At 39.9% G+C, this 24,011-nt stretch overlaps 1 protein-coding gene across 10 annotated transcripts in view; it reads right to left on the bottom strand.

Moving 5' to 3' along the window:
• Window positions 1–2,536: 2,536 nt before the first annotated feature.
• Znf180 (zinc finger protein 180) overlaps window positions 2,537–24,011 on the bottom strand; it is a 34,905-nt gene continuing 13,430 nt past the window's right edge. Inside the window, exons 4-10 of one of the 10 annotated variants that reach the window (XM_046455631.2) lie at window positions 21,952–22,078; window positions 11,834–20,372; window positions 11,568–11,648; window positions 5,975–6,257; window positions 5,734–5,830; window positions 5,495–5,553; window positions 2,537–2,786 (exon numbers count right to left, since the gene is read on the bottom strand). In XM_046455631.2, coding sequence (XP_046311587.1) covers window positions 18,634–20,372; window positions 21,952–22,078 — 1,866 coding nt within the window. In that variant the 3' untranslated portion in view covers window positions 2,537–2,786; window positions 5,495–5,553; window positions 5,734–5,830; ... (1 more) ...; window positions 11,568–11,648; window positions 11,834–18,633. Of the gene's footprint in view, window positions 2,787–5,394; window positions 5,469–5,494; window positions 5,554–5,733; window positions 6,258–11,567; window positions 11,649–11,833; window positions 20,373–21,951; window positions 22,079–24,011 lie in introns of all 10 variants that reach the window. The other 9 variants (XM_058582964.1, XM_058582970.1, XM_058582965.1 and 6 more) reach the window with 9 other exon arrangements.

Here is a 24,011-nt window from a genome sequence, read left to right as displayed (position 1 = left end):
TATAGACTTAAAAGAATACGTGTTGTGAATATTTTATAATGTGGAATGATCATTGAAATATCAAGGACTCTAGTAATTGTATTTCCTGAATAAATGCTTGTTTATGAATCTTTTAACTTACAGTTTGTTGTTTCCTCTGCCAGCAGTCTGGCTTTGTAGATTTTATTGTCCAAAATTCACTAATATTGTGTCTTTAAAGGTTGTTGTAGTAATAGTACAAAATGGAGAAAAATGAATTATTTGCTTTCTCCTTACTTTTCAAGTACTTTAAAACTAATTTGTATATTAACATGTTTTTTAAAATACTGGCAAATGATATGCTTCTACTTTTTTAGTTTGAAATAATATTTCTCCAAGATGGATGTAAAAATAACACTTTTACAACAAATGACTTCATTTATCAATTTAATTCTGATTCTAAAGTTTATTTAAAATAAAATTTGTATGTGTTTAAAAAAAGAAGGGCTAGAGATATGTCTTTAGGTTCAGTCCCCAGTACTACAAAAACTAACAAAAAATCCCAATTATTTTCCTGCCTAAACGTAAAACCCTCATTACCTTGAAACCAAATTAAAACCTTGGTTTTATCTAATTTGTATCCTACTTAAATTCCCATTTATTGAAAAATACATAGTTTATTCCAATCCATATTCAAATAATCCTGAAGTAAATCACAATTTTAAAAGGACGCTAACATAAAAGAGTGTCCTCTAAAAACCCATTATCATTCAATACTGAGAAGCCTGGATCAATTTGCTTTTGACAATCAACACTGTTGGTCTCCTACAAGTTGTTGCTTGCTTCAGTGTTAGTTTTATTTGATAAATTTTATTGACTGGGGCTGGGGTTGTGGTTCAGTGGTAGAGCGCTTGCCTATGTGTGAGGCACCGGGTTCGATTCTCAGCACCACATATAAATAAATAAATAAAATAAAGGTCCATTAACAACTAAAAACACCTTTAAAAAATGTATTGCCTAATTGCAGGACACCTAGTTAAATTTCTCTTGCATTTAAAATGTTAGCTGAAAAACTTCCTCATCATTATGCATTGACTTACTGAATCCTCCCAAGAACACAAACTAGGAACCCATATGATCTTGCTTTTACAGATGAGGAAGCCAACACTCAGCAAAGAAAGGGTTCATAGCCTAGCACATGACTCCACCATAGTTTGGGGAAGTGATGGAGATGGCACTGGAAGTATGGCTTCAGAGCCTCACTAGGGGTTCTCCCTACACTGCCTCCTGGGGGTAACTCTAAATTTGGTCATGTGAGTGAAACTGGGGAGGGAACAAAGCACTAAATCTTGCAAAGTGCACCAGCCACACACCCTCTGAGGCGGCTAATAAGGACTCCACACAGTACCATCAGGGCACGAAGACACAAAATACTCAACATGTGCCTGTTATTGCATGTGAGCTACCTGACTGTCATATTTACCAAACAGTCCCAGGTGATTTTAAAAATTTGCCCAGGTTTTCTGACATTATTTTTTAAAAATCTTTTAGGGTTCAGGTAACAAGAATTTTATAACCAGGGACTTGTACAGTACTAGAATCAAATGAGAAATACATCAGAGAACTCTCAATATTTTATAATGGTCTCTCTGCCTCTGACTTGCCTTATAATGTCTGGCTGTTTCTATCAGAGTCAAGAAAGTCCAGAGATTGTGGATCCACTCTGAGCTGCCATTCCCTGAAGAGAGGAAGTGAGTAGGATAAGTGAAGCCATAGGGCCATCACCTGCTTGCCCACCCACGCCTAGCCAGGATGCTATCTCCAAGAGCTCTAGGCTTCTTGTTCTCACCTAAATATGCATCTCTTGGAGTCTCTCTATCCATTGCCCAGGTCTCCCTGTCTTGTTCACATGTGATAATTTCTCAGATTTAAAAGGTTGTTGCACTGAAAAGATGTAAGGCTTAGGTACATTTTGGCGAAGCAAACAATAATCTGAAAATGCAATCCTAATCCCATGAACTTCAGGCCTCTGAAGGGTAAACAAGGGAAATATTCAGGACTGGATTGGCCAAATAAAACTGTTTTATGGGGCTGGGGCTGTAGCTCAGTGGCAGAGTGCTTGCCTTGCAAGTGTGAGGAACTAGGTTCAGTCCTCAGCACCACATAAAAAATAAATAAAATAAAGGCATGCTGTCCATCTATAACTACAAAAAAATTTTTTTTAAACTGCTTTGTAACAGTGCAGTGGATTAAATGTGTTTGTCCTTCTAAAGCTCACGCTGAAATCCTAAACCCCAGTGGGATGGTATTAGGAGGTGAGATTGGGGGAGGTAACTGGGTCATAAGGGTGTAAAGGTGGAACCCTCATAAATAGAACTAAGTGCCCTCAGAAAGATCCAGAAAACTCCCTTACCCCTTTTTGTCATGTGAAAATACTATGAGGACTTGGCACTTTGCGACATGGAAGAGGACCCTCACCCAAAGCCGAACCATGCAGGCATCCTGATCCCAGACTCCAGACTCTGGAACTGTGAGCAGTAAGTGTCTATTGTTTATAAGTCACCCAGTCTCACAGCAGTTTGTTACAGGCCCAAACTAAGTTTTATTTTAAAAAGGATTTAAAGACCATAAACATCTTCCTTCCGGGGAATAAGAACACAGCAATAAACTCGTGTCAATTACCCACAGAAGTTCCCGTCACCCACAGACACCAGGTTCCTAAAGTTCTCCAGCATCACGTCTTGGTACAGCTTCCTCTGGGCAGAGTCCAACAGCCCCAGCTCCTCCTGGGTGAAGACCACAGCCACATCCTTGAGGGTCAAGGGCTCCTAAAATGTGAAGAAGCATCATGAACACAAACATTCACTATACAGAGATAAATTTGGGATCACCAAGGAGACAAGAAAACAGAAACTTGTTCAATTTGGCAAGTCAAATCAAGTTTATTAATGTTTGGTGCCAATAATTTCAATTACAACCTAATAAACAACTTTTCACTTTTGATACGTTTGTTATCAACCCTGCTATTGAAAGAGCCACTGAAACTGTGATAATGAATAAGTAAAAAAATGAGCAAAAGCATTTCAATAGATATCAGAGAAGAGAAAATACAGATACAGACCTGCCAATAAACACGACAAGGTGCTTATCACACTTACTATCCAGGGAACTGTAAAATACAATAGATCTCAGCCACACACCCTCTTCAATCATATCGGCCAAAGTGTTTAGTACTGAGACACCTTGGAATTGAAAATAGGAAGAACATGAATTGTGTTATGATTTGGATATGAGTTGCCCCCCAAAAAAACTCCTGCGCTAATATTCAGAGGTTAAATGATCAGATTATGAGATGTAATCTAATCAGTCTGTCCTAATTTGAATGGACTTCTGGGTGGTAACTGTGGGCAGGTGGAGAGTAAATCATGGGGGCCTGTCCTTGGGGATTATATCTTATTCTCCTGGCTCCCCCCTCACTTTCTCTGCTTCTTGGTCACCATCTCCATCGCTGCCTTTCTCGCCATGCTCTTCTGCCATGAATAAAACTGAATAAACAAATAAAGATATTGTGTTCATGTATAATAAAATATTTTTTAAAGATTCTGCTATGAATAGGGTAAAAAGAACTCAAGAGATAACTAAACAGCAGAATGAATGAACACCAAGCCAATGAAATGGAAAGCACGGCCCTGTGTGGTGCCACACACCTGTAATCCCAGTGGCTCGGGAGTTTGAAGCAGGAAGATCACAAGTTCAAAGCCAGCCTCAGCAACGGTGAGTCGCTAAGCAACTCAGTGAGACCCTGTCTCTAAATAAAATAAAAAGTAGGCATGGGATGTGGCTCAGTGGTCAAATGCCCCTGAGTTCAATCACTGGGACAAAAAAAAAAAAAAAAAGTGGGGGGAGAAGCAGGGCAGGCTCCTGGGCTCCTAGAGCACAATGGAAAATTGCAAAAAAAAAAAAGTTAAAGAACAGGTAAGATAGATCCAGAAGTTATATTCTCTATTTAACGGGAGTTTAAAGAGAAGTGAATAAGTAAAGTAGTAATAATAGACATCTAGGCAGAAAAAGAACTTATTAACAGAAAAAAACATCAAATGAAATAGAGTGTGATCCACGAAAATGACACACAGCCAACCATAAACACAAAAGAACTTTCTGGAAAAACTGACCAGAATAAAGCATATTTCCACATCCTAATATTTTCATCTATTTTACCTCCCTTGATAGCAGCTTAGGATCTAGGTGACAGATGAATAAAACCATAATGCACCACCAACACAATGCATGAACACAGAGTCCCTCCTACCAAGTTTTTTTTTAATCTGTTATAAAGAATGCTTCAGCAATCACTCTGTAAAATAAATTCTTAGAACGGGAAATCTGGACTAGAGAAAGGCTGAAATGACCCAGCTATTGTGCAGATGCACCTGTTTCTCCACACTCCACACGGTGAAGACTGGTCTTTCAAATCTTAGGCCACCTGCTAGGAAAAGAATCACAACTCGCTTCAATCTGGCATCACTCTAATTAATGAGAGCTGATCATATTTTCATGATTATTGATCATTTGTTTTTCTCTTTTTCTTCATTCCTAAACAAAAATGCTTAGGTGTTTATTTTTACCCATCTTTTAAAAATGAGAATATTAAAACCTTGTTGTAGATGAAATATTTTTTGCCCCAATATGTTGTCTTTTAACAGTTCATGGGGTATTTTTTGGTAGCAGATATTACATGGTGCTATGGTTTAGATATGAGGTGTCCCCCCACAAGGGGACACTTAAATTATTCCTGTTAATGCAGATATAATTTAGAGGTAAGATGATCGCATTATCAGAACTGTAGCCTAATCGTCCATCCTACTTTGAATGGACTGACTGTTGGTAACTGCAGACAGGTAGGGAATGGCTGGAGGAGGGTTGTTCTTCCTGCCAATCCCTGTAGCACCCCTTTCTGCTTCCTGAACCTGCCATGATCTGAGCAGCTTTCCTCTGCTGGCCCCTTCCCACATGATGTGCTGGCTCACCTTGGGCCCAGAGCAATGGAGTCATCCATCTATGGATCGAGACCTCTGAAACTGTGAGCCCTAAATAAACTTTCCCTCCTCTAAATTATTCTTGTCAGGTATTCTGGTCACAGCAAAACAAAAGCTGACTAAAACCCATGGAGATTATTATATCTATAAATGAATAAGAGAAACATCCCAGAGAGAAGAACCCAGGCAGAGAAGCAGGACCTGTTATTTGGAGAGTTGCCTCTCAGGCCCCACCATGAAACTATTATTGTAGTTCAGAGGCAGATGACGGAGTCATTCTAACCTGGGTTCAATTATTCCAAGATTCACCACTCATTTCTTCATCTCTAAAACAGGATCATACCGTCTCTCTCACATAGTTGTTTGTGGACAAATGCAATGAGAAATGAGGTGTACTCACCCAATAATTTTTTTCTTTTTCCTTTAACCAAGGGAGGGAGATAGGTTTACTTTCTGATGCCTGAGGGGGTATTCCTGAAAGAAAAGAAAACTCAACCCACCTGGAACTTGCTCTGGTCTTTGCTGTCTTGGGAAAGGGCTGGGGCTTGAGAAGGAAGAGCTGCAGGAAGAGAGGGGAGCAGGCTGGCGTCTGCCTCAACCTCCCAGACTCCGCAGGCACCTGGGGAGGTGCCACTTCACAGACTGGCTTCTTCCCAACCCAGGCGACTCCCCAGTCACTTAATTTTCCCTCCACACCCAGCTGGAATTCTCCCTTCCCCACCCCTTAATTTTTTCTCACCCTTTTCCTCATGGCAGGAGGTCAAAATCTCCATGGTCTCTTTTCCTAGGTTTTCTCGGAGCAGCAATGATTTTATTTATTCTCTCATCTTCCTAAACTGGGGAAACAGAAGACCCAGGCCTTCTTCATTCCTGGGTTTCTCCAAACTCTGACCATGCTGGTCCAGCAGACATTTGAAGGCAGAGTACCTGATTGGTCCCCAGGCTCTGGGGACCTGTGGGCTCAAAAGGGAATTTTATACCTTGTCTGAGTCCTTTCCTCTGGGCCCCAAAGCTTAGGCTCCCCAGTAGGGCACCTCAGGGAACTACTCATTCAGTAGGCTCCAGGACATCTGCTGAGAAGCTGTGACATCTGCTGGGGCGGGGAGCAGTGGCTCATAGTCCAAGGGGCCCAGAATGCTGCAGATGGCTGAGGATAGTTCCAAATATGTCACTGGGAAGGTCTAGCAACTGTGAGGCCTGGGGCCCCATCAGAAGGCTGGGAGATCCTGCGAACATATGGAACCTATGTCCTTTGAAGAAAAACTGAGAATGTAAAAGCTTTATTAATGCAATATTGTGGGGCTTATAAAAAATAAAATACACCCTGATCCTCAAAAGGATCCTAAAATTCAGGATACAGATTAGTCACTGCTTTCTAAATTAGAGTTTTAAACCTTTTTGGTGCCATGATCCCCTTGGTAGTCTGGTAATACTCATGGACTTCTCAGAAAAAAATGTTTTAAATGCATAAAATGAAATACACAGAATTCTTTAAAAAGCTAATATTGAAATACAACCTTCAAAAGTATTAAAGCACCAAGTATGTGCTTCATCAGCACATTAAATATGAAGAACAAATTAATTTCAAAAGTAATGAGTCTGAACAATGGTTTAAAATATCTGAAACTAGAGAATGATATAAATATCTTTATGATTTAGATGGTTAACAAAATCACAGGTATTGCTAATACTATATAGTTTATTACCTGCAATCATAATTAAAGAAAAAAATAATCTTCAATTAAACCATGTACCTTCTTTTCCTGCTCAATTTCATGAACACATTGAGTTATATACCCATGGACTTCAGTTCAACAACTCCTTTTCCAAGTGAAATATCTCCTGACACCACCAGAATCAACTGTCACTCTGGGATCTAGTAACACCTTGTTTAAATTGATGGTTATCACCTTCCACATAGCCACTCCTTTTAAGTATTTTATCATCCAGGGGATTGGATTGTCTTGCTTTATTTGCCTTCTCTCCCTTACATGGGTCTGTCATGTTGAATTCACTTAAGCAATTCCATCTACAGGATATGACATGGAGGTCAACAGAACTTTTAGAACCAGCTTGGGGCTGGCCAGTTTGCAATGCAGACACTGAGCATGAGGCCCCTCCCTTACCTCTTTGCCTGACCTGTTTTCTCTCAAAATTCAAACCTCAAGGACAAGTTCAGATGAACAGATCCACATATTTGGGCTGTCCACTCTAAGAGACTCCCTGAATTTGACCACTTCAGGAGCTCAAACCTCCACCTTCATTCTAACCATCTGTATCAGGCCTTCGCTCAGCCTACTCTAAGGAGCACCTTTCTGATTGTTCATGTTCTGACATATTTCCAGGAATTGTTCAGAAGCAAGTATGGAATACGGCTACCTTCCTTCCTCCACAGAGGACAAAGGGAAGAGCATAGTCCAGATCTACAACAGGACCTCCTTGCCAAATGTCACTGAAACTCACATACTCAGGAACCTGTAGGACTGCGCTTTATAAACTTCACATGTTTAATAATCATCATGATTACAAAAACAGAATGCAGGAATTCAACTGCAAAGATTCTGATTTGGTGGCCCTGCATGGAGCCCCAAAATCTGAATTTCTAACAAGTTTCCAGGGTGATTTGACACAACTGGTCCAGAGACCATATTTTCAAGTAGCACTTGCTAAGTTGACCCAGCTTCCTATGACTGGCTAATTTTCATGGTTCCCTGAAGCTCCCAGTTTTACAAAAATCTCCTTGTGAATTTTCTTCATATCCGTGATCTCTACTAGTCAGGACTGCCTCTAGATTGAGTTGATGAAATCTTCTCCATCTGTGTACATTCACTCTCGAGGTAATCACATCTCACCTTATGGCTTCAAATATCATCTACAGGTTGGTGTCTCAATGCCCACCTGTGTATCTAAAAGGCACCTCAAACTTAACATGGCTAAAACCAATCTCCAGAGTTGCTTCTAGAGGTACTTCTCCCTTTCAAATGAGCAGGCCAATAATCTGGAGTGATCCTTGAGGTCTCTGTCTCACACTTCACATTCAATTAATCACCAAATACCTTTAAATCAGAACCAGAATCTGACATTCTTTTATGACCATCTACAAAATCACCACCCTCCCTTGCCTGAATGACCCCGCTGGCCTGCAACTTGGTCTATCTGCTTCTGCTGCCGGCCCCTCACAGTCCACTTCCTACACAGCAGTCAGTCATTTTTGAAGTCATGTTACTTCTCCAGCCAAAGCCTTTACTTCTCTCAAAAATCTTTCACCAAAGACCTTACGATGGCCAAAAAACCCTACACTGGCCTCCCAAAAATTGAGTTCCTGTTTCTTCTTCTTCTTCCTCACTCCACTAAGACCCCTGTGGCCTCCTGACTGTTCTTTTATATATATATAAATTTTCTTTAGTTGTAATTGAACACAATATCTTTATTTATTTAATTTTATGTGGTGTTGAGGATCAAACCCAGTGCCTCACACATACTAGATGAGTGCTCTACTGCTGAGTAACAATTACAGCCCTCGACTGTTCTTTTTTTGGAGGGTAGGAGGGTGCCAGGGATTGAACTCAGGGGCACTCAGTCAATGAGCCACATTCCCAGCCCTATTTTGTATTTTATTTAGAGACAGGGTCTCACTGAACTGCTAAGCACCTCGCCACTGTTGAAGCTGGCTTTGAACTTGCAATCCTCCTGTCTCAGCCTCCTAAGCTGCTGGAATTACAGGCATGTGCCACCATGCCCAGCCTGACTGTTCTTTTAATAGACCAGTTGTGCACCCACTTCTGCGCCTTCACTACTGTTCCCTCACCTACAACTCTTTTCCCAGGTGTCCATAGCCCTCACCTCTTGTGGATCCCTGTCCAAGGACCACCTGCTTAAGTGAAATTCATTCCTGATTTTCTCACTTAACATTGCAGGCCCCTCTGCCAGCACTCCCAAAACCCAGGCTCTGTTTCCTTTTTCTCCACGAAACTCATCTAATGTGCCAACTATTTTTTTTTTGGCTCACTATCTTTCTGTACTCACTAGAATGTGAGTTCTATGAAAGCTGAGATTTAGTCTGCTCCTGGAAAATATCAGGTATTCAATATATCTAAATGGGAGAATGGAAATAACCTGAACTCAGTCTGCTGATACCTGGATCCTTTTGATACCACTTTTAGAATAAAATAGATTTATTCCCCCGTTTGTTTATTTAGTAAAGCACATGCTAAGTACTATGCTGAATGTGTTTGCAATACAATGGGGAATAGGAAAAGGACTCTGTTATGTAGCAAACATTCTAGTTGGGAAGACACAGGTGTGTGCTGAAACTCAATGTATCAGATGCTTTGGATATCAAGAAAGATATAGTCCTTGATCATGTGGAACTCAAAACATGGCCAAAAAGAGGAAATAAACTGGGGGTGAGCTGGGTGCACACCTGTAATCCCAGCAACTCAGGAGACTGAGGCAGAAGGATCCCAAGTTCGAGGCAAGCCTCAGCAACTTACCAAGACCCTAAAAAACTCAGCATTTAGTGAGAACTTGTCTCAAAAAATATATATAAAAACAAAAAGGCCTGGGGATGTGTCTCAGTTGTTAAGTGTCCCTGGGTTCAATACCTGGTACCAAAGAAAAGAAAAAGAAATAATTGGGAACAGAGGCAGTGGGGTAGAGTGGTAATTGGAGCAAGAGTCATTGCAAAGGTAGAAATAACAAGACTAGATGAATAACTACATGAGATGAATAGGAGAAATCAAATATGAGTCTGGAGTTGAAGTTCGAGAGAAACAGGTAAATTATGAAGTTACTAATCAATATAGTGAAAGAAGAAATAGGATTTTGAAAGCTAAAGTTCTTGTCTCTCAATACTGGAGCTGTTAAAAGCCTGGATTCAAATTCTGGCTCAGTCACTTTATAGTTAGTTTATTTCAACACTGGAAGAGTGACATAAACCTCTAATAGTTTGTTCTTCTGTTAAATGAAGTAATGATTCTTGTTGCAGAGTTGAAAGAATTCTCTCTCACACACATAGAAACACACACACACACACACACAAATGTGAACAGGGCACACAGTCTAGTACTTGGCACATAGAAAATCCTCAATAAATTATTATCCTGTTATTCATCCAACCCAGCACTAACCTAAGAATATAAGCATTCACTCATTTAACAAACATACATTCAGTGCTTTGCTAAATCTTGGACACCACAGGAAACACTGGGGATACTGCAGTAAATAAGATGAATAGGATAGTTAAATAAGATGTATAGGGTAATAGCACTCATGGTGCTTGTATTCTGTTAATGAGAGTCGCGAGCCATCCATGGATTGTGTGTGTGAGCTATGTGCATTAGAGCTATATGAGGGGACAGGTCTGGCATTGCACGCCGATTCAGCTGTGCAATACAATTGCGCCTTTCCTCTCCCTCTGCCTGTGATCCCATACAGCACCTGAGATGGGTGTGACTTGCCAAGATGTCAATCAATCTGCTGACCACAAGACATCACAAAGCAAGACTCCACCTCTGAAACATTATCCCCTGCCTTATTGGGTGAAGAACACTCCATCTAAGCTCCTTTGTGTGTGTCCCTCCTATAAAAATAAAGATTCCAGGTGCACGCTCTCTTTCTAGCGCTGTCCAGCATGAAAGCTGACGCCTTAAGGTTGCAGAGCCATCCTGCCCTTAATCTGAGAAACTCATGTCCATGTGTTGTGTGGTTTCTTGATGTTTTCTTAGCTTAATGTTGCAGCCAACTCTTTTGAATCCAGCTCATCTCATCAGTGCAGGCAGCTAGCGAGAAATGAGTCAGCAGGTAAGGACACCTTTGATCAAAAAAGGAGTAATAAAGAAAACAAAATGAACATGATTGACTCCTGTTTACTGATCAGAATGTATATTCTGTCAGATGGAACATAGGTGGCAGGATGAGAAAGGGAACATTAAATCAGGTGTCAAAGGTGGACTCTAAGACTGCATGAAAATAAATCAGCTGTGCAAAGATATGAGATGAGATGCATACAGAAGGAAGTGCAAATGCAAACCCCCTGATTTCTGTTCAGGTCATACTAAGTTTCTTATCATTTTGTAAGCCTCGGCATTCTCATCTGTCGCATGAGCCTAAGGATGCTTAACTTACAAAGCTGCTCAGCAAATTAAACAGATATGTATGTATTCATTCAAACATTTACTAATGGTCTACTATATGCTATAGGCTGTTCTAGAAACAAGGGGTACAGCAGTGACAGCCTTAGCATAATACCTGGCACATAATAAGCCCTCAGCTAATGCATACCACTGCGGTCACTGTCATCACTTCTTCCCTAACACAACCCTGAAAGTAACCATGAGTGACTTACTGATCAAATGAACCACCAGAAGGAGCCATGGAGAGAATACACTAAACACAGATGCTGGAAATTTCTCCACCCTTAGAAGAAACCCACTTCTGGGGGGAAAGCAACCAAGGGGCTTAGAAGGGCTTTTGCAAAAACCATGGGATGAAGAATGAGGTCAGGAAAGCTGGTTACCATTTGGCAAGAGCTGGCATTGCCACAAAACAACAAGAAACTACAGTTCTACTCACTTAGAGCTCTAATATCAAGAGTCCAATGGTTATTTCTTCTTCCTCAATGCAGTTCTCTGGGAACAGTCCCAAGAAGACACGCTGTGGAACAAAAATGAACAGTAAGATGATTTAATCACAATTCCCAGCACAGGGGGAAATCTCAGGTGCTAGATGGATGTAATCTACCCCTTCCTATAATCTGTCCCTACTACTACTTTCAAGGGCCCTACAAGACCCAGAGAGAAAGGTCCATGACACTGCACTGCCTACAGGACTGCACTCACTGAGACTTTCGGGAGAGAAGAATGAGAATCAAGTCTCAAGATGTGAATTCTGAGCTGGGCTCTCCCGTGCTGTGTGACGATTGATAGCGGAATCCAACCTGGGCGCTGCACTGAACTACAAACACCACAGCCAGCAACCAGACGGGCCAAGCATCGCCTATAACATGCACAAGGCATAATAACTTTGAAAAGAATAGGAGAAATCAACTTGTGCCCCCCTGAAAGAACGGAAGGCAGCATCAACACCCCACTGTTGGGCTCTGAGTCTCCTAATTGAGAGACGCCGGTCTCAAAGCGGAGGTGCAGAGCGACCTCAAAGTGCCCTTTCCAAGTGTGAGGTCCAAGTGCTGCCCGCGGGCCGCCTCCTCCAACGCTTCTTCCTCAGCCCTCGCTCGTCGAAACCGCCTGGCTCCTACCTTCCCGCACAGGCCGCCTCTTCCCCCAACTGCTAGAGACCAGACTGTCCCTGAGAGACAAAGACCACCCCCACCCCGCCATAACACAGGGAGACAGGCTCACGTCTCCACCTAAACTCGCCAGAACTTAAGAAACCGCCCTGCGGTGGCCCGAAACGGAAGTGCGCGCCTCTGAAGGGCCCGGACTACATTTCCCACAACCCTCTGCGGTGCGCGGTCTCCTCAGGCTCCAACAGACAAATGCTGTAAAGAAGGTGAAGTGACAAATTACAGGCTGGAAGAAAAAATTTACAAACCACACATCCCACCATGAAGACCACAGGGGCACAATCTTTATAAATTCACAACCTAAATAAATTGGTTTCCAAGCAATTATTGTTTCCAAAAAATCATATGTTAAATAAAGGGCTAGTGTCTGGAATATACAAATAACTTAATGGAACAAAACTAAACAATCCAATCAGAAATTAGAAAACGGGCAAAAACACATGAGCAGGCATTTATCCAAAGAGTACCTGCAGATGACTAATAACCACATTCAACTTCGTTAACATTAAGAAAAAGCAAATTAATGTAAATTAATTCCACTCTCAAACACTTAAAACCAACTGCTGCTATGGTTCTCATGCTGTAGTTCTAGGATCAGGAGAGTCATTGTGAATTTCCTTGAGCCCCAGGGATGCAAAAAAAAATCTCTGTAAAAGGAAGTTACCTTCCTCTATTTGGATGCATGGCAAGGTTTAAGAACCATCCATGAAAATGAAAAGGTTTGTTGGGAGAAGGGGATCTCAACTTAGCCCTGGCAGGGTTTGGGGGTGGGGGGCAGGGGTTGAACCCAGAAGCGCTTAACCACTGAGTCACATCCCCAGCCCATTTTGTTTTAAGACAGGATCTTGCTGAGTTGCTTGGGGCCTCACTAAGTTGCTGAGGCTTACTTTGAACTTGAGATCCTCTGCCTCTAGGCATGTACCAAATTCAGTGGCCCTGGCAGGTTCTTGACTTATGCCACAGAAAGGCATTTCAGAGTGTGTCAAAAGAGGCATGAACAAAGATTCACTTAGGAAAGCAAGATTTGTTCCAGAAAGCAAGAAATAGAGCAGGATACACACCCAAAGTGAGAAGGATTGAGGGCACTCCACACTTTGGTGATCGTGGGTTCTTCTTTTTAAAGGGAATTTTGTAAACAGTGAGACTTAGAAGTATGTGGGGGCGAGTGATGTCAGCTGGGGAGCTCAATTCTCATGGTGTACAGGGCTGGTCACAATGGTCTGGTTCTTTCAGGATCAAGAGCTGATGTCATTCAGTTGATAATGTTTGATATATACCCATATCTTATGGCTCTGCATAAGTCTCACAATAATTTCCCTCTGCTTTATTTAATCTAAAGAGAGCTGGCAATGTATGTAGGTATCAACTAACTAGACTCACGATACTCTAAGATTCAGGGCTTTTTAAGAATTTTGATCTGGAGGAAACAGGCTTGGGGAATAAAGGTGGGAGTGCGCGTGAAACTTCTAGGATTTAAGATTACTTTCTTTTATCTTGCCTGTTAGTCTCCTTTCTATCCATCCTCATTCCCTCTATCCTACCTCACACTGAACTAAATTATCTGTTATTTTAATGCCGACTCCTTGTTATTCCCCAGAGTCATGTGATGCTTAAAAATCAGTGTATGTCCTGAGAAATGCATTGTTACGTGATTCTGCCCTTTTGCCAACATCATAGAGTGTAGTTACACGATGTCACTAGGAGGTATCTCAAGGGACCACCATTGTACATGTGGCCTGTCACTGACTGAAGTGTCATTATATGGCATATGACTCTTTGTGTTCTAAATATTCGAGAATCTCATGAGCAAGGATTTGGACCAGGAGTGAAGAGGAGCAGGAAGCAGGAATAATTATATTTGACATTTTAAAAACACCGAGTCCCTAATCTTCCCTTGGCCATCTACTACTTTACATCTGTTATCTGTATTTCTTCCCCTTAAGGTTTGTCTCCTGAATGATGAATTTATGTTTGTCTGCCCCATACCTACCCCACTGTGCTGGGATGAGCTATATTCATTAAAAAAATTTTTTCATCCTTGTTTTCTTCCTACGTTTTAACAAAGAGCAAAGGATGGCCCTGTTAACATTTTACCCATCTCTTCAATGATAACCATGACCAAATATTCCAAGGGAGTTGAGTCTGTTTATTAATCACATCTATATCCTCATGCAGCCCACACACCTACCCACTAAAGACAAGTAATGAAGAGGTCAACTTTAGTACCAGATAATAAGGGGCGATAATCTATACCTTTAGGTGCTCCTTTCAATGTGTGAAAACACCCACAGTTTGCAATCAGTCTGGAAAAGGTTCCATTTCCTACAGAGACTATATAACAATAACTGCTAACAACTTTCATGCAGGACACTTTGGGTTGATCAATATTAAATGTCTTTTGTGAGAACTATCAGAATCCCAGTTTGCACTTTAGCACTCTTGATCCTGCAGACCTAGCCTGACCCATGTGTCCATAACTAAGGCTTTCTCAACGATCAGCGTTCCTGCCCCTGTGGCCTAAAAAACATGACACAGATGTCTCTGAGAGTGTTACTTATTGGCCATAAATGTTGAGTCCATTTTAATTTTTCGGCCTTAAGGTAAGCTGCTCACCAAAGAGCCCTGGCTCCATATCACCTGCTGCACAATAGATAGGTCCACAGGTTAAGATGTGACCTGAGAGGCTGCTCAGCCTGTAAGGGTTGCTGTTTACAGTTTAACTTGAGCTGTAACCTAGTCACCATATTTTACTTTAAAAAGTTTTTAAATTCAATGTTTTCTAAACAATTTGAGTGTCTCATACATAATCACAAAAAGCCACAATTTAGTTTCATTTAAAGTCAGAAACATTAGTCTTCCTTTTAAATAAAAAACAAAACGTACAACTAGACTTTATCCAGTGCAGAGAACAATACCCCAGTGTCATGCTGTCTTCCCATCCCATCATCCTATCTTCCTTAGTGGGACACAGGATGCCTGTGCACAGGTTGAGGCTGCACCACATGGGGGAAGCTGTGGTGACTTGAGTGCTCTACTTCTTGGGTACACATCTCGGAACTGATGTGTTACATACAAATCTAGATGATCAATACTATCAGCAAACTGAACTTGCATCTAATTAAAGCATGAGATTATTTAAAAAGATTGCAACTCCCTCTACCCTTGGGCAACATAATAATACATATACCGAGTATCAATAATGGAATGTTCATACAACTATTAGAGAATGATAACACCAGATAAATGAATTTGAAATTTCATCAGGAAAAAACTTCTGGCCTTTTTGTAGATGTTGTGCTATTTAACCTTTTCCTCAACTATTAAAATTTCAACAGATCCACTTATGATCACCTGTACATATTATTGTCACTTTTAAATAAACTAGCAATTCAGGTTAATGGCATATCCTTGACATTTTTCAACAATGCAGAAAGTTCAGAAATTAACAAACTTAGGGTTTCACACTGCCATAAAGTGTGTTGCAGGAGTCAATATGTCCTTTGTCCTCTCAAAAGGCAAGTTGTGGTGAAGAAAAATGTGAACTAACCAAATATAGAACCAAAGGAAAAGCTTCTGGTCGGAGGAGTCACCTTCCTGCTTCCTGGGCAGTTTTTACTTTACACATGTTTTATTAGTGCAGTATGGTTGTAGATAATTCCTAGGCAGTTTTAAATTCAGTTTTGAATTACTCTTTGAAAAATTAGTTCTAGAAGAGGATTTCTTAACATCCAGATATTAAAAACACTTCCATCACTTTTATTTCCAATTATACTGAGTAAAATGAAAGAAATGAAATCTGGCCTGTAAAATATGTACAGAGTTCCAATATTTTTTATCCAAATTGCTTGGGACCAGAAGTACTTTGAATTGCAGATTTTAGAATATTCACATAGGCATACTGAGGTATTTGGGGATGGGACCCAAGTCTAGACATGAAATTCATTTGTTTCACAGACACTTGACAATTTTACAATTTACACTATAACTTAGGTAATTTAAGTATGCCTTCACTTTTACTGTAACTTGTCACACAAATCCCACAAGTGGGATTTTCCACTTGTGGCATCATTTTGGCACCCAAAGTGTTTTAGACTTGGGAGCATTTAAGATTTCAGATTTTCAGATTAGAGATGCTCAGTCTGTGTGTGAATGTATACACAGTCATGTGTGTGTAATTAAAATCAAGTTATTGAATACCCTTTCTTAGCCCTAAACTTTAGGCTAAGAAATTTAACTCATATTTTTGGTATGTTGATACTTCTCTTTATTTTTGATTGATCATTTTGGAATTATCACACCTTTCTTGCAAAGGAAAATTATTAAATAAATGACAGAAAATTATTCCAAATTTTTAATTATTAAAATCTATTTTACTTCAAACACTTGGCAACCATAATCACCACCTAAGAACTGATACATTTATGACACAAACATGACACACATATTCAACCTTGCCAGGTAGCCGGAAAACACACACACACACACACACACACACACACACACAACCACTCACACAAATACTCATTTCAAATGTTTTTACAGTTTTACAAATTTCACATTGTCGATGAAATATTTCATTTACTGAAGAAATTTCTTTGGAATAAATCACTTCCAAAACTTGAAATCTTCAGAGCCCTAATTTTTAACCCATCTGTATTTATATTAATTTATACAATCAGAGATCTTTGCCTTTATCATTGGGGGAAGAGACTATTTAGGTTAGGTTTCATTGTTAAACTAAGATTTTCTACAATTCCATGTCCTTTCCAAAAGTCAATGAATGGAACTAAGAGTCGATTCTCCTGGGACAGAAGCAAGGTTTCCCGCCATTAACAACTGTCCCCTGAGACTTTCTGTCACTGTCAAGTTTGGCACATGCTCTGGCTTATTCCTCAAAGAGATGGTTCCCAAGGGTCATTTCATGGGGACAGAATGTTACTAATTACCCCTACCAAATATCACTTTAGGTTTTCTTCCTTTTCTCCAAAGAATTTACCTCTATTTTCTGCTCTCAGTTCATCTCTCCATTTATTTTGTTATTACTTAAGAACAGAGGCTTTCAGCATATGATTACCTACAGGATCAGAATTCATGATTCAGGGACAAGGGTCATGAAGGTATATGAAACAAATCTTAAAAACTGAAGAGTACCTATAAAATTTGCTTGACTAGAAAGCATTCTTGCAGGCTTAATTTAAATGAAGAGCACTCGGCCAGAATAGCACCACACACACACACACGCGCGCGCACACACACACACTCAGGGGACCCTCACATTAGGAACACATTCCAGAGAAAAAAATAATAATACCAAACATGGGGAGGAAAAAACCCACTTAGAAACAGTGCTCCTTTATACTGCTCTGAATATATGAAAATAAGCTCATTCACTCCCTGTACTGCCCACATGTTCTCAACTGCTCATACAGACCCTTTCTGGTCTAAATTCCAATTATGCATTACTCCCAAGGAATTATTTTCAACAAAGAACATTCCTGGGAATCCAAGTCCTAAGGAGCAGCCTACTCATGGTAAATGAAATGGGAATTTCAGAACCCTGAGGGATCTTTGCTATCTGGCTGTTTAGTCTTTCCTAAATGGTCAAACAAGGTGGTAATTTTTGTGCCTTTTGTTGTTTTTGACTAACTTGTACTCATTATATCATTTGTTGTCGCAAAACAGCATAAATTCCAGAAAACAAAGAAAACCTGACATTAACCAAAATATCAATTAGATGCACCCATAATCCCTTTCAATTATAATCTATACACAAAAATCATTATGGTTCTAGAAAAGAAAATTTCTGTATTTTTGTCCTGTTTTTCATTTCGTATCATGGCCAATTTCCTAATGTTTATAAAATCTTCACTTGTAACAAAGCACCATACAAAACAGATCCCAAACTATCTAATGGAGAACTTAAGTAGTAGAATGATACTCTGAAAAACTGTTTTCCAGCCTAAGTTTTACGAACTACGACACTTTTTCAATCTTCTCTACAACAAGCATTTGATTTACTCTATGAGGGGAGAAAGGTCTACCTAACTGGTTTTGTCTCTCAGATTCAGATCTGAGTGCTATCTGCAAGGAAAAGGGTCAGTATTTATTACATCTGTAGGATGTACATAAGGGCCAAGTCTGATGCTGCTCATGGAATTGCTAAGTTAAAATATGTAGTTCACAGCTTCCTCCCTTTCTTGAAAATGGAATTCCAGATATACAATAAAAGAGGGTTAACTAAAAGGTTTTCCACATGCATCATTTTACACTAGTCCTTCCCACCAAATGCACTTTCTTAAAATAAATTTTAAAAAACAAATGGAATAAATTTCCAAACTAGTTATATTCATAGGATTTCTCTTCATTATGAGTTGCCTGATGCCTAATAAGTTTAGAGCTATTAATGAAAGCTTTCCCACACTGATTACATGTAAATGGTTTCTCTCCAGTGTGAGTTCTTTGATGTACAATAAGTCGAGCACTCAAACTGAATGTTTTCCCACACTGATTACATTCATAGGGTTTCTCTCCAGTATGAGTTCTCTGGTGTTGAGTAAGACATGAACTCTGCCTGAAGGATTTCCCACACTGACTGCATTCATAGGGCTTTTCTCCAGTATGAGTTCTCTGATGCACAACAAGAACATAACTCTGGCTGAAGGATTTCCCACACTGGTTACATTCATAGGGTTTTTCCCCGGTATGAGTTCTCTGATGCATAATAAGGTGAGAACTGCGGTTAAAAGATTTTCCACATTCGTTACATTCATAGGGTTTCTCTCCAGTGTGAGTTCTTTGATGAGCCACTAGCTGAGAGCTCCAGCTGAAAGACTTTCCACACTGATTACATTCAAAAGGTTTTTCCCCTGTGTGAGTTCTCTGATGTGCAACAAGTTTATAACTTTGACTAAAGGATTTTCCACACTGATTGCATTCATAGGGTTTTTCTCCAGTGTGAATTCTTTGATGTGCAATAAGCTTATAACTCTGGATAAATGATTTCCCACATTGACTGCATTCATAGGGCTTCTCTCCAGTATGTGTTCTTTGATGTGCAATTAGTTTGTAGCTCTGCCTGAATGACTTTCCACATTGGTTGCACTCATAAGGCTTCTCTCCAGTATGAGTTCTCTGGTGTACCACAAGCACGTAGCTCTGGCTAAAGGATTTCCCACACTGATTACATCTATAAGGTTTCTCTCCTGTATGGGTTCTTTGATGGGAAACGAGGTGGGAGCTCCGGCTGAAGGATTTTCCACATTCATTACATTCATAAGGTTTCTCCCCTGTATGAGTTCTTTGATGTGCAACAAGATGTGAGCTCCAGCTAAAGGCTTTCCCACATTGATTACATTCAAAAGGTTTTTCTTCAGAATTATTTCTCATATTTTGAGCAAGGGATGAATTCTGAGAAGTTTTACTACATTTATACTGACTCTCTTCAACAGGAATTTTCTGCTGTTCATTAAAGGATATGTCATGGTTCAAAACTTGCCCACATTCCTTAAAATCAAAGGTCTTACCTTCTGCATAAATTTTTTCATGTATATTTAGGGATGCGCTGTGGCTAAAAGGTTGAATAGTGTCAATAAATTCATAGGACTTATCTCTTTTTTGAGTTCTTGTAAACTGAATAAGGTGGATGCTCTGAGGGAGTTTTCCACATTCATTATTTTCACGTAATTTCTCACTGTCATTAATCTTCTGATGACTGTTTACAACAGAATTATAATGAGATTTTTTAACATGTGACAAATGTTTATGAAAATGGTTTCTTATGGGTATCACTGGGAGTGAAAGAAAGCTGGGATTTATATCACTCTTCTCAAGTTCATCACTTTTGCAAACCTTCTCATGAATAGCTTTCTTTTGAGTGACTGCCATTTCCTGAAAAAGTCTCTCTTGCTTTTCCTGTTGCTTCTTCAACTGATCCTTATGATCATGAACTTCTTCACATGAAGATAGCCAAGGATCATCTCTTGTCAAGCTTTCTATCTTTACTCCAGGGGATGATTCCACATCAAAAATGATCTGTTTTGAAGTTGATTCTCTCCTTCCAAGTGCAGTTGCCAAGTCTGAAAGAAAGCAAAATAAGACATCCTAGACAAAAAATGTTAGAGCTCAAATACAGGAATAAAGCTGATAAGAAAAATATGAAAAAACTGGATTTGTTATCAGCTATGGACCTAAAACCTGGGTTGAAAAAGCAAAAGGATGGAAATAAGCAGTTAAGTACCAAATTCCCATAGTCCAATAGTAAAACAGGGCATTCAAATGAAACTATTTTTAGTTTTGTCTAGGTGAGCAAGACTTTGAATACCAAGTATCTGCCAATTCCAAAATAAGATTACCTATGCAGAACATACAGAATTCTCACCCAAGTCCCGTGTGGGCAATGGAATTTGGGTCTTCTCTGTGTGAGGTGGGTGGGCTATAAAATTGAACTAAGAAAAAGAAGCATTGAAGAAACCATACTACACAGGAAATAATTTTGGAAAGCAGTGGGGAGCGGGTCTCTACGACCTTAGAGGTCCAGTTTCCACACTGGGAAGAGAAAGAGAGAGCAGGAGCCTGTGTTTGCTTTATTATACATGAGGAAACTTCAAAGGTTATCCACTGAATGTTCTTCACCAAATAAGGCAGGAGGTAGGCTGTCCAGGCTCAATGGGTCACACCAAATTCCGAAGTACAAGAGCAGCCTTCCTAGCCCAGCAAAGACTGAAGTCATACGCATTGCATAATCCAATAAGTGAGAGGGGCCACAAAGTAGCTTGCAATGCCAGACCAAAATCTCCTTGGCTCAAGGCCAAGTGAAGATGCTAAATAGCTTAGGAGTGGCTTTCTACACAGAATCTCAGCCTCATCTTGCAATCCTTAGCAAAGAAACAGAAGGTCGTTCCCACACTCATTCGTTCCAGGCATATATTCACCAGAACAGGTTAGAAGCTACATTACTAGGAATTCCTGGAGGCGTGAAACCTGCTACCATAGTCTATATGTAAACTACATTTATGAACCCAGAAAAAGGAATGAGGCACTATTATCCCCGTTCCCTAAATATCTTATAATATGGCCCATGGATTCCTGTGATTCCAACCAAGAAAGGATGCTCAAAAACAGAGGCCTTGGTGGTTATTAGGTAATGCAATGAAAAGTACACCTAGAAAGAATGATCATATGTACAGTCCACTAGGAGAGTGGGGAAAATATGGCATCTCCTACAGGGATTTTTCAAACAAACCTTCTACACCTACAATGACCTCTACATGTTTGGATCTCAAATGGACATGTGCATCAGAAAGTTCTTTTTATATTCTTTTCCTCACTCCAACTAGGAGATTGTGTCTGGTTTGAAAAGCTGTTGAGGAAAGATATATGGGACTTTGGGTCTCCAGGCTTGGGACAAAAGAGAATCACTGAAGAATTTGGTCCCAGGCTTTGGACTTTAGGAATCACTAACTGAACAAGCTCAAGCCCAAGAAACTGTACCTTTTCTACCCTACAAACCAAATTTTATCTTCTTTAGAAATTAAGAGCACAAACACAACCTACGTGTGGACAAAAATCATTCTGGCTGCTGAAACCACAGCTCTTAACAGGGATGTGAAAACATTTAAAGAGACACAGCTTCATTAAGGAAGATGATACACTTACCCCAAGAGACCAGGTTCCTGTGGTTCTCCAGGATCACACTTCTGTCTGGGATCCTATAAGCAGGGTTCAAAGTACCCTGTTCCTCATGAGTAAAGTCCACAGTTACAATATTGAAGTTCACTTCTTCCTAAAACAGGACACACATTCCTGCTCAGCTGGGCATCATTTCCTTTCAATGTTCATGGAGAAGGAAATGTTTGACAGATGTTAGTAGGAAAATCTGATGACCTGGCAGTTGTCCTGAGATTGTCAGCGTCAAAGGATTATAGTCAAGGTGTATGGATGCCTTTGGGTTTTGGATGCTGGATCTGTTTTTACAACCCCAAAAACGAATTCCAGATAAGAACCAACAAAAATTATTTTCTCTTTCCACCTTATAAAACATTAATTCTCAATTCTGTATGGTGAATTCCTACTTATGAATCCCTTCCAAATCCTCAAAAAAAAAATGTTTTTTTCTGTCAAAGGCCAGATAGTAAACATTTTAGGCTATGGAAGTCACACAGGTTCTATCACAACTATTCAACCGAAAGCAATTACAAAAAATACACAAGTGAGTGTTAACTATCACAATAAAACTTTATTTACAAAATCAGGCAGTGGGCTAGATTTGCCCACAAGCTGGACTTTGCTAATGCCTGAGACAGAGAATGAAATATAAATCTTAATGAAAAGCAGTATGTACAGGTTTAATAACACTGAATTCAGAAGAAAAGAGGCTTAGGTTTTCTCATCTATAGAGTATAAATCTGAACTAGAATTCTGAATTCTTAGAAGTTTTACTAGGTATCAATATATACATATATATATATATATATATATATATATATATATATACAGAAACACACACATATGTATGTGAATACATACATATATACAGTTTTTGGTCATTTTGTAATCTTTTTTTTTTTTTTTTTTTTTTTGAGGTGGGGGTTTACCAGGGATTGAACACAGGGGTACTTAACCACTGGATCACATCCACAGCTCTTTTAATGTTTTATTTAGAGACAAAATCTCCCTAAGTTGCTTAGGGCCCCACTAAGTTGATAAGGCTGGCTCTGAACTCGCAATCCTCCTGCCTCAGCCTCCCAACACACTAGGATTACAGGCCTGCATCACTACACCCAGCCCTTCACAATCTCTTTTAATGGTGAATTTATTCCATCTCTATTAAGCATAATTATACCCAAACCATTGGTTTGCTGAAAGAATTAACTGTGATGCTATATGAAAAATCGTAAGCAAAATTTACTAAATAAACAGCAAAGGCTTGCAGTTTCTATTATGATTCTTCAGTCTGAGAACCCTGAAAGATTAAAAGACAGCCAATGTGACTTTTTATCATGAGACCTTAGTCTTCAGGTAACACTTCTATTTCTATGGGCAAGATTTTCAGTTAGGAGATGTCACTGTATTACTGTCATATAAATGGAGTCTCTTGGGCTGCCTCTTCTAAGCAAGAAAGAGCCTGTTTCCAAGACTACTGGGCAGAAATTTTGATCCAAAAAAAAAGTGCTGAGGGTGACCTGTCCTTACCCAAGGACATTTGACTAATCACTGTGTTCTTAAGCTGTGGTTCATGAATAAGATACATGATCCTGAATCCCATGAAACTATATGCAAAATGCTGCTGTATAAGCATTTTTCTAAGTCAGGGCCCAGTGTAGGTATTCTGACCATGGAATGTACAGGAAAGGGTTCCTCTGGTGAGCACCTCTGGGTGAGGGGGAGGACTGGCACTCTGTTTACCATGCGTGGAATGCCCCGCAGTTTCTCCTTGAAGCTAGTAAGATAACTATACAGGTGCAATTTCTAATTTCTATGGTAATATCCTTGGAGAAAAGGGCTCTGTGTTTTAATTAGCCTGGACTTTGACCTCAGTATTTAGTATTCCTTTAATCCAGCACCTGGGATTAAAGGAATACTAAATAATAATATAGTCATGGCACTAAGAGCTGGGTTACTTTTGATACAAATAAACGCAGCTGCTTGGAGGGGAGCCACTCTTTCTTTCCCTTTCCTGCCTCTGCGTCTTGTCTCTGTGTCTCCTTTGATTTTCC

This window comes from Marmota monax, unplaced genomic scaffold, assembly GCF_021218885.2.
Source record: "Marmota monax isolate L192 unplaced genomic scaffold, Marmota_monax_Labrador192_F-V1.1 WCK01_AAM20220418_F8-fsc00149, whole genome shotgun sequence".
Lineage (NCBI taxonomy): Eukaryota > Metazoa > Chordata > Mammalia > Rodentia > Sciuridae > Marmota > Marmota monax.
The sequence above is the reverse complement of the archived record's forward strand: the minus strand, read 5'-3'. Positions and strand labels throughout refer to the sequence as shown.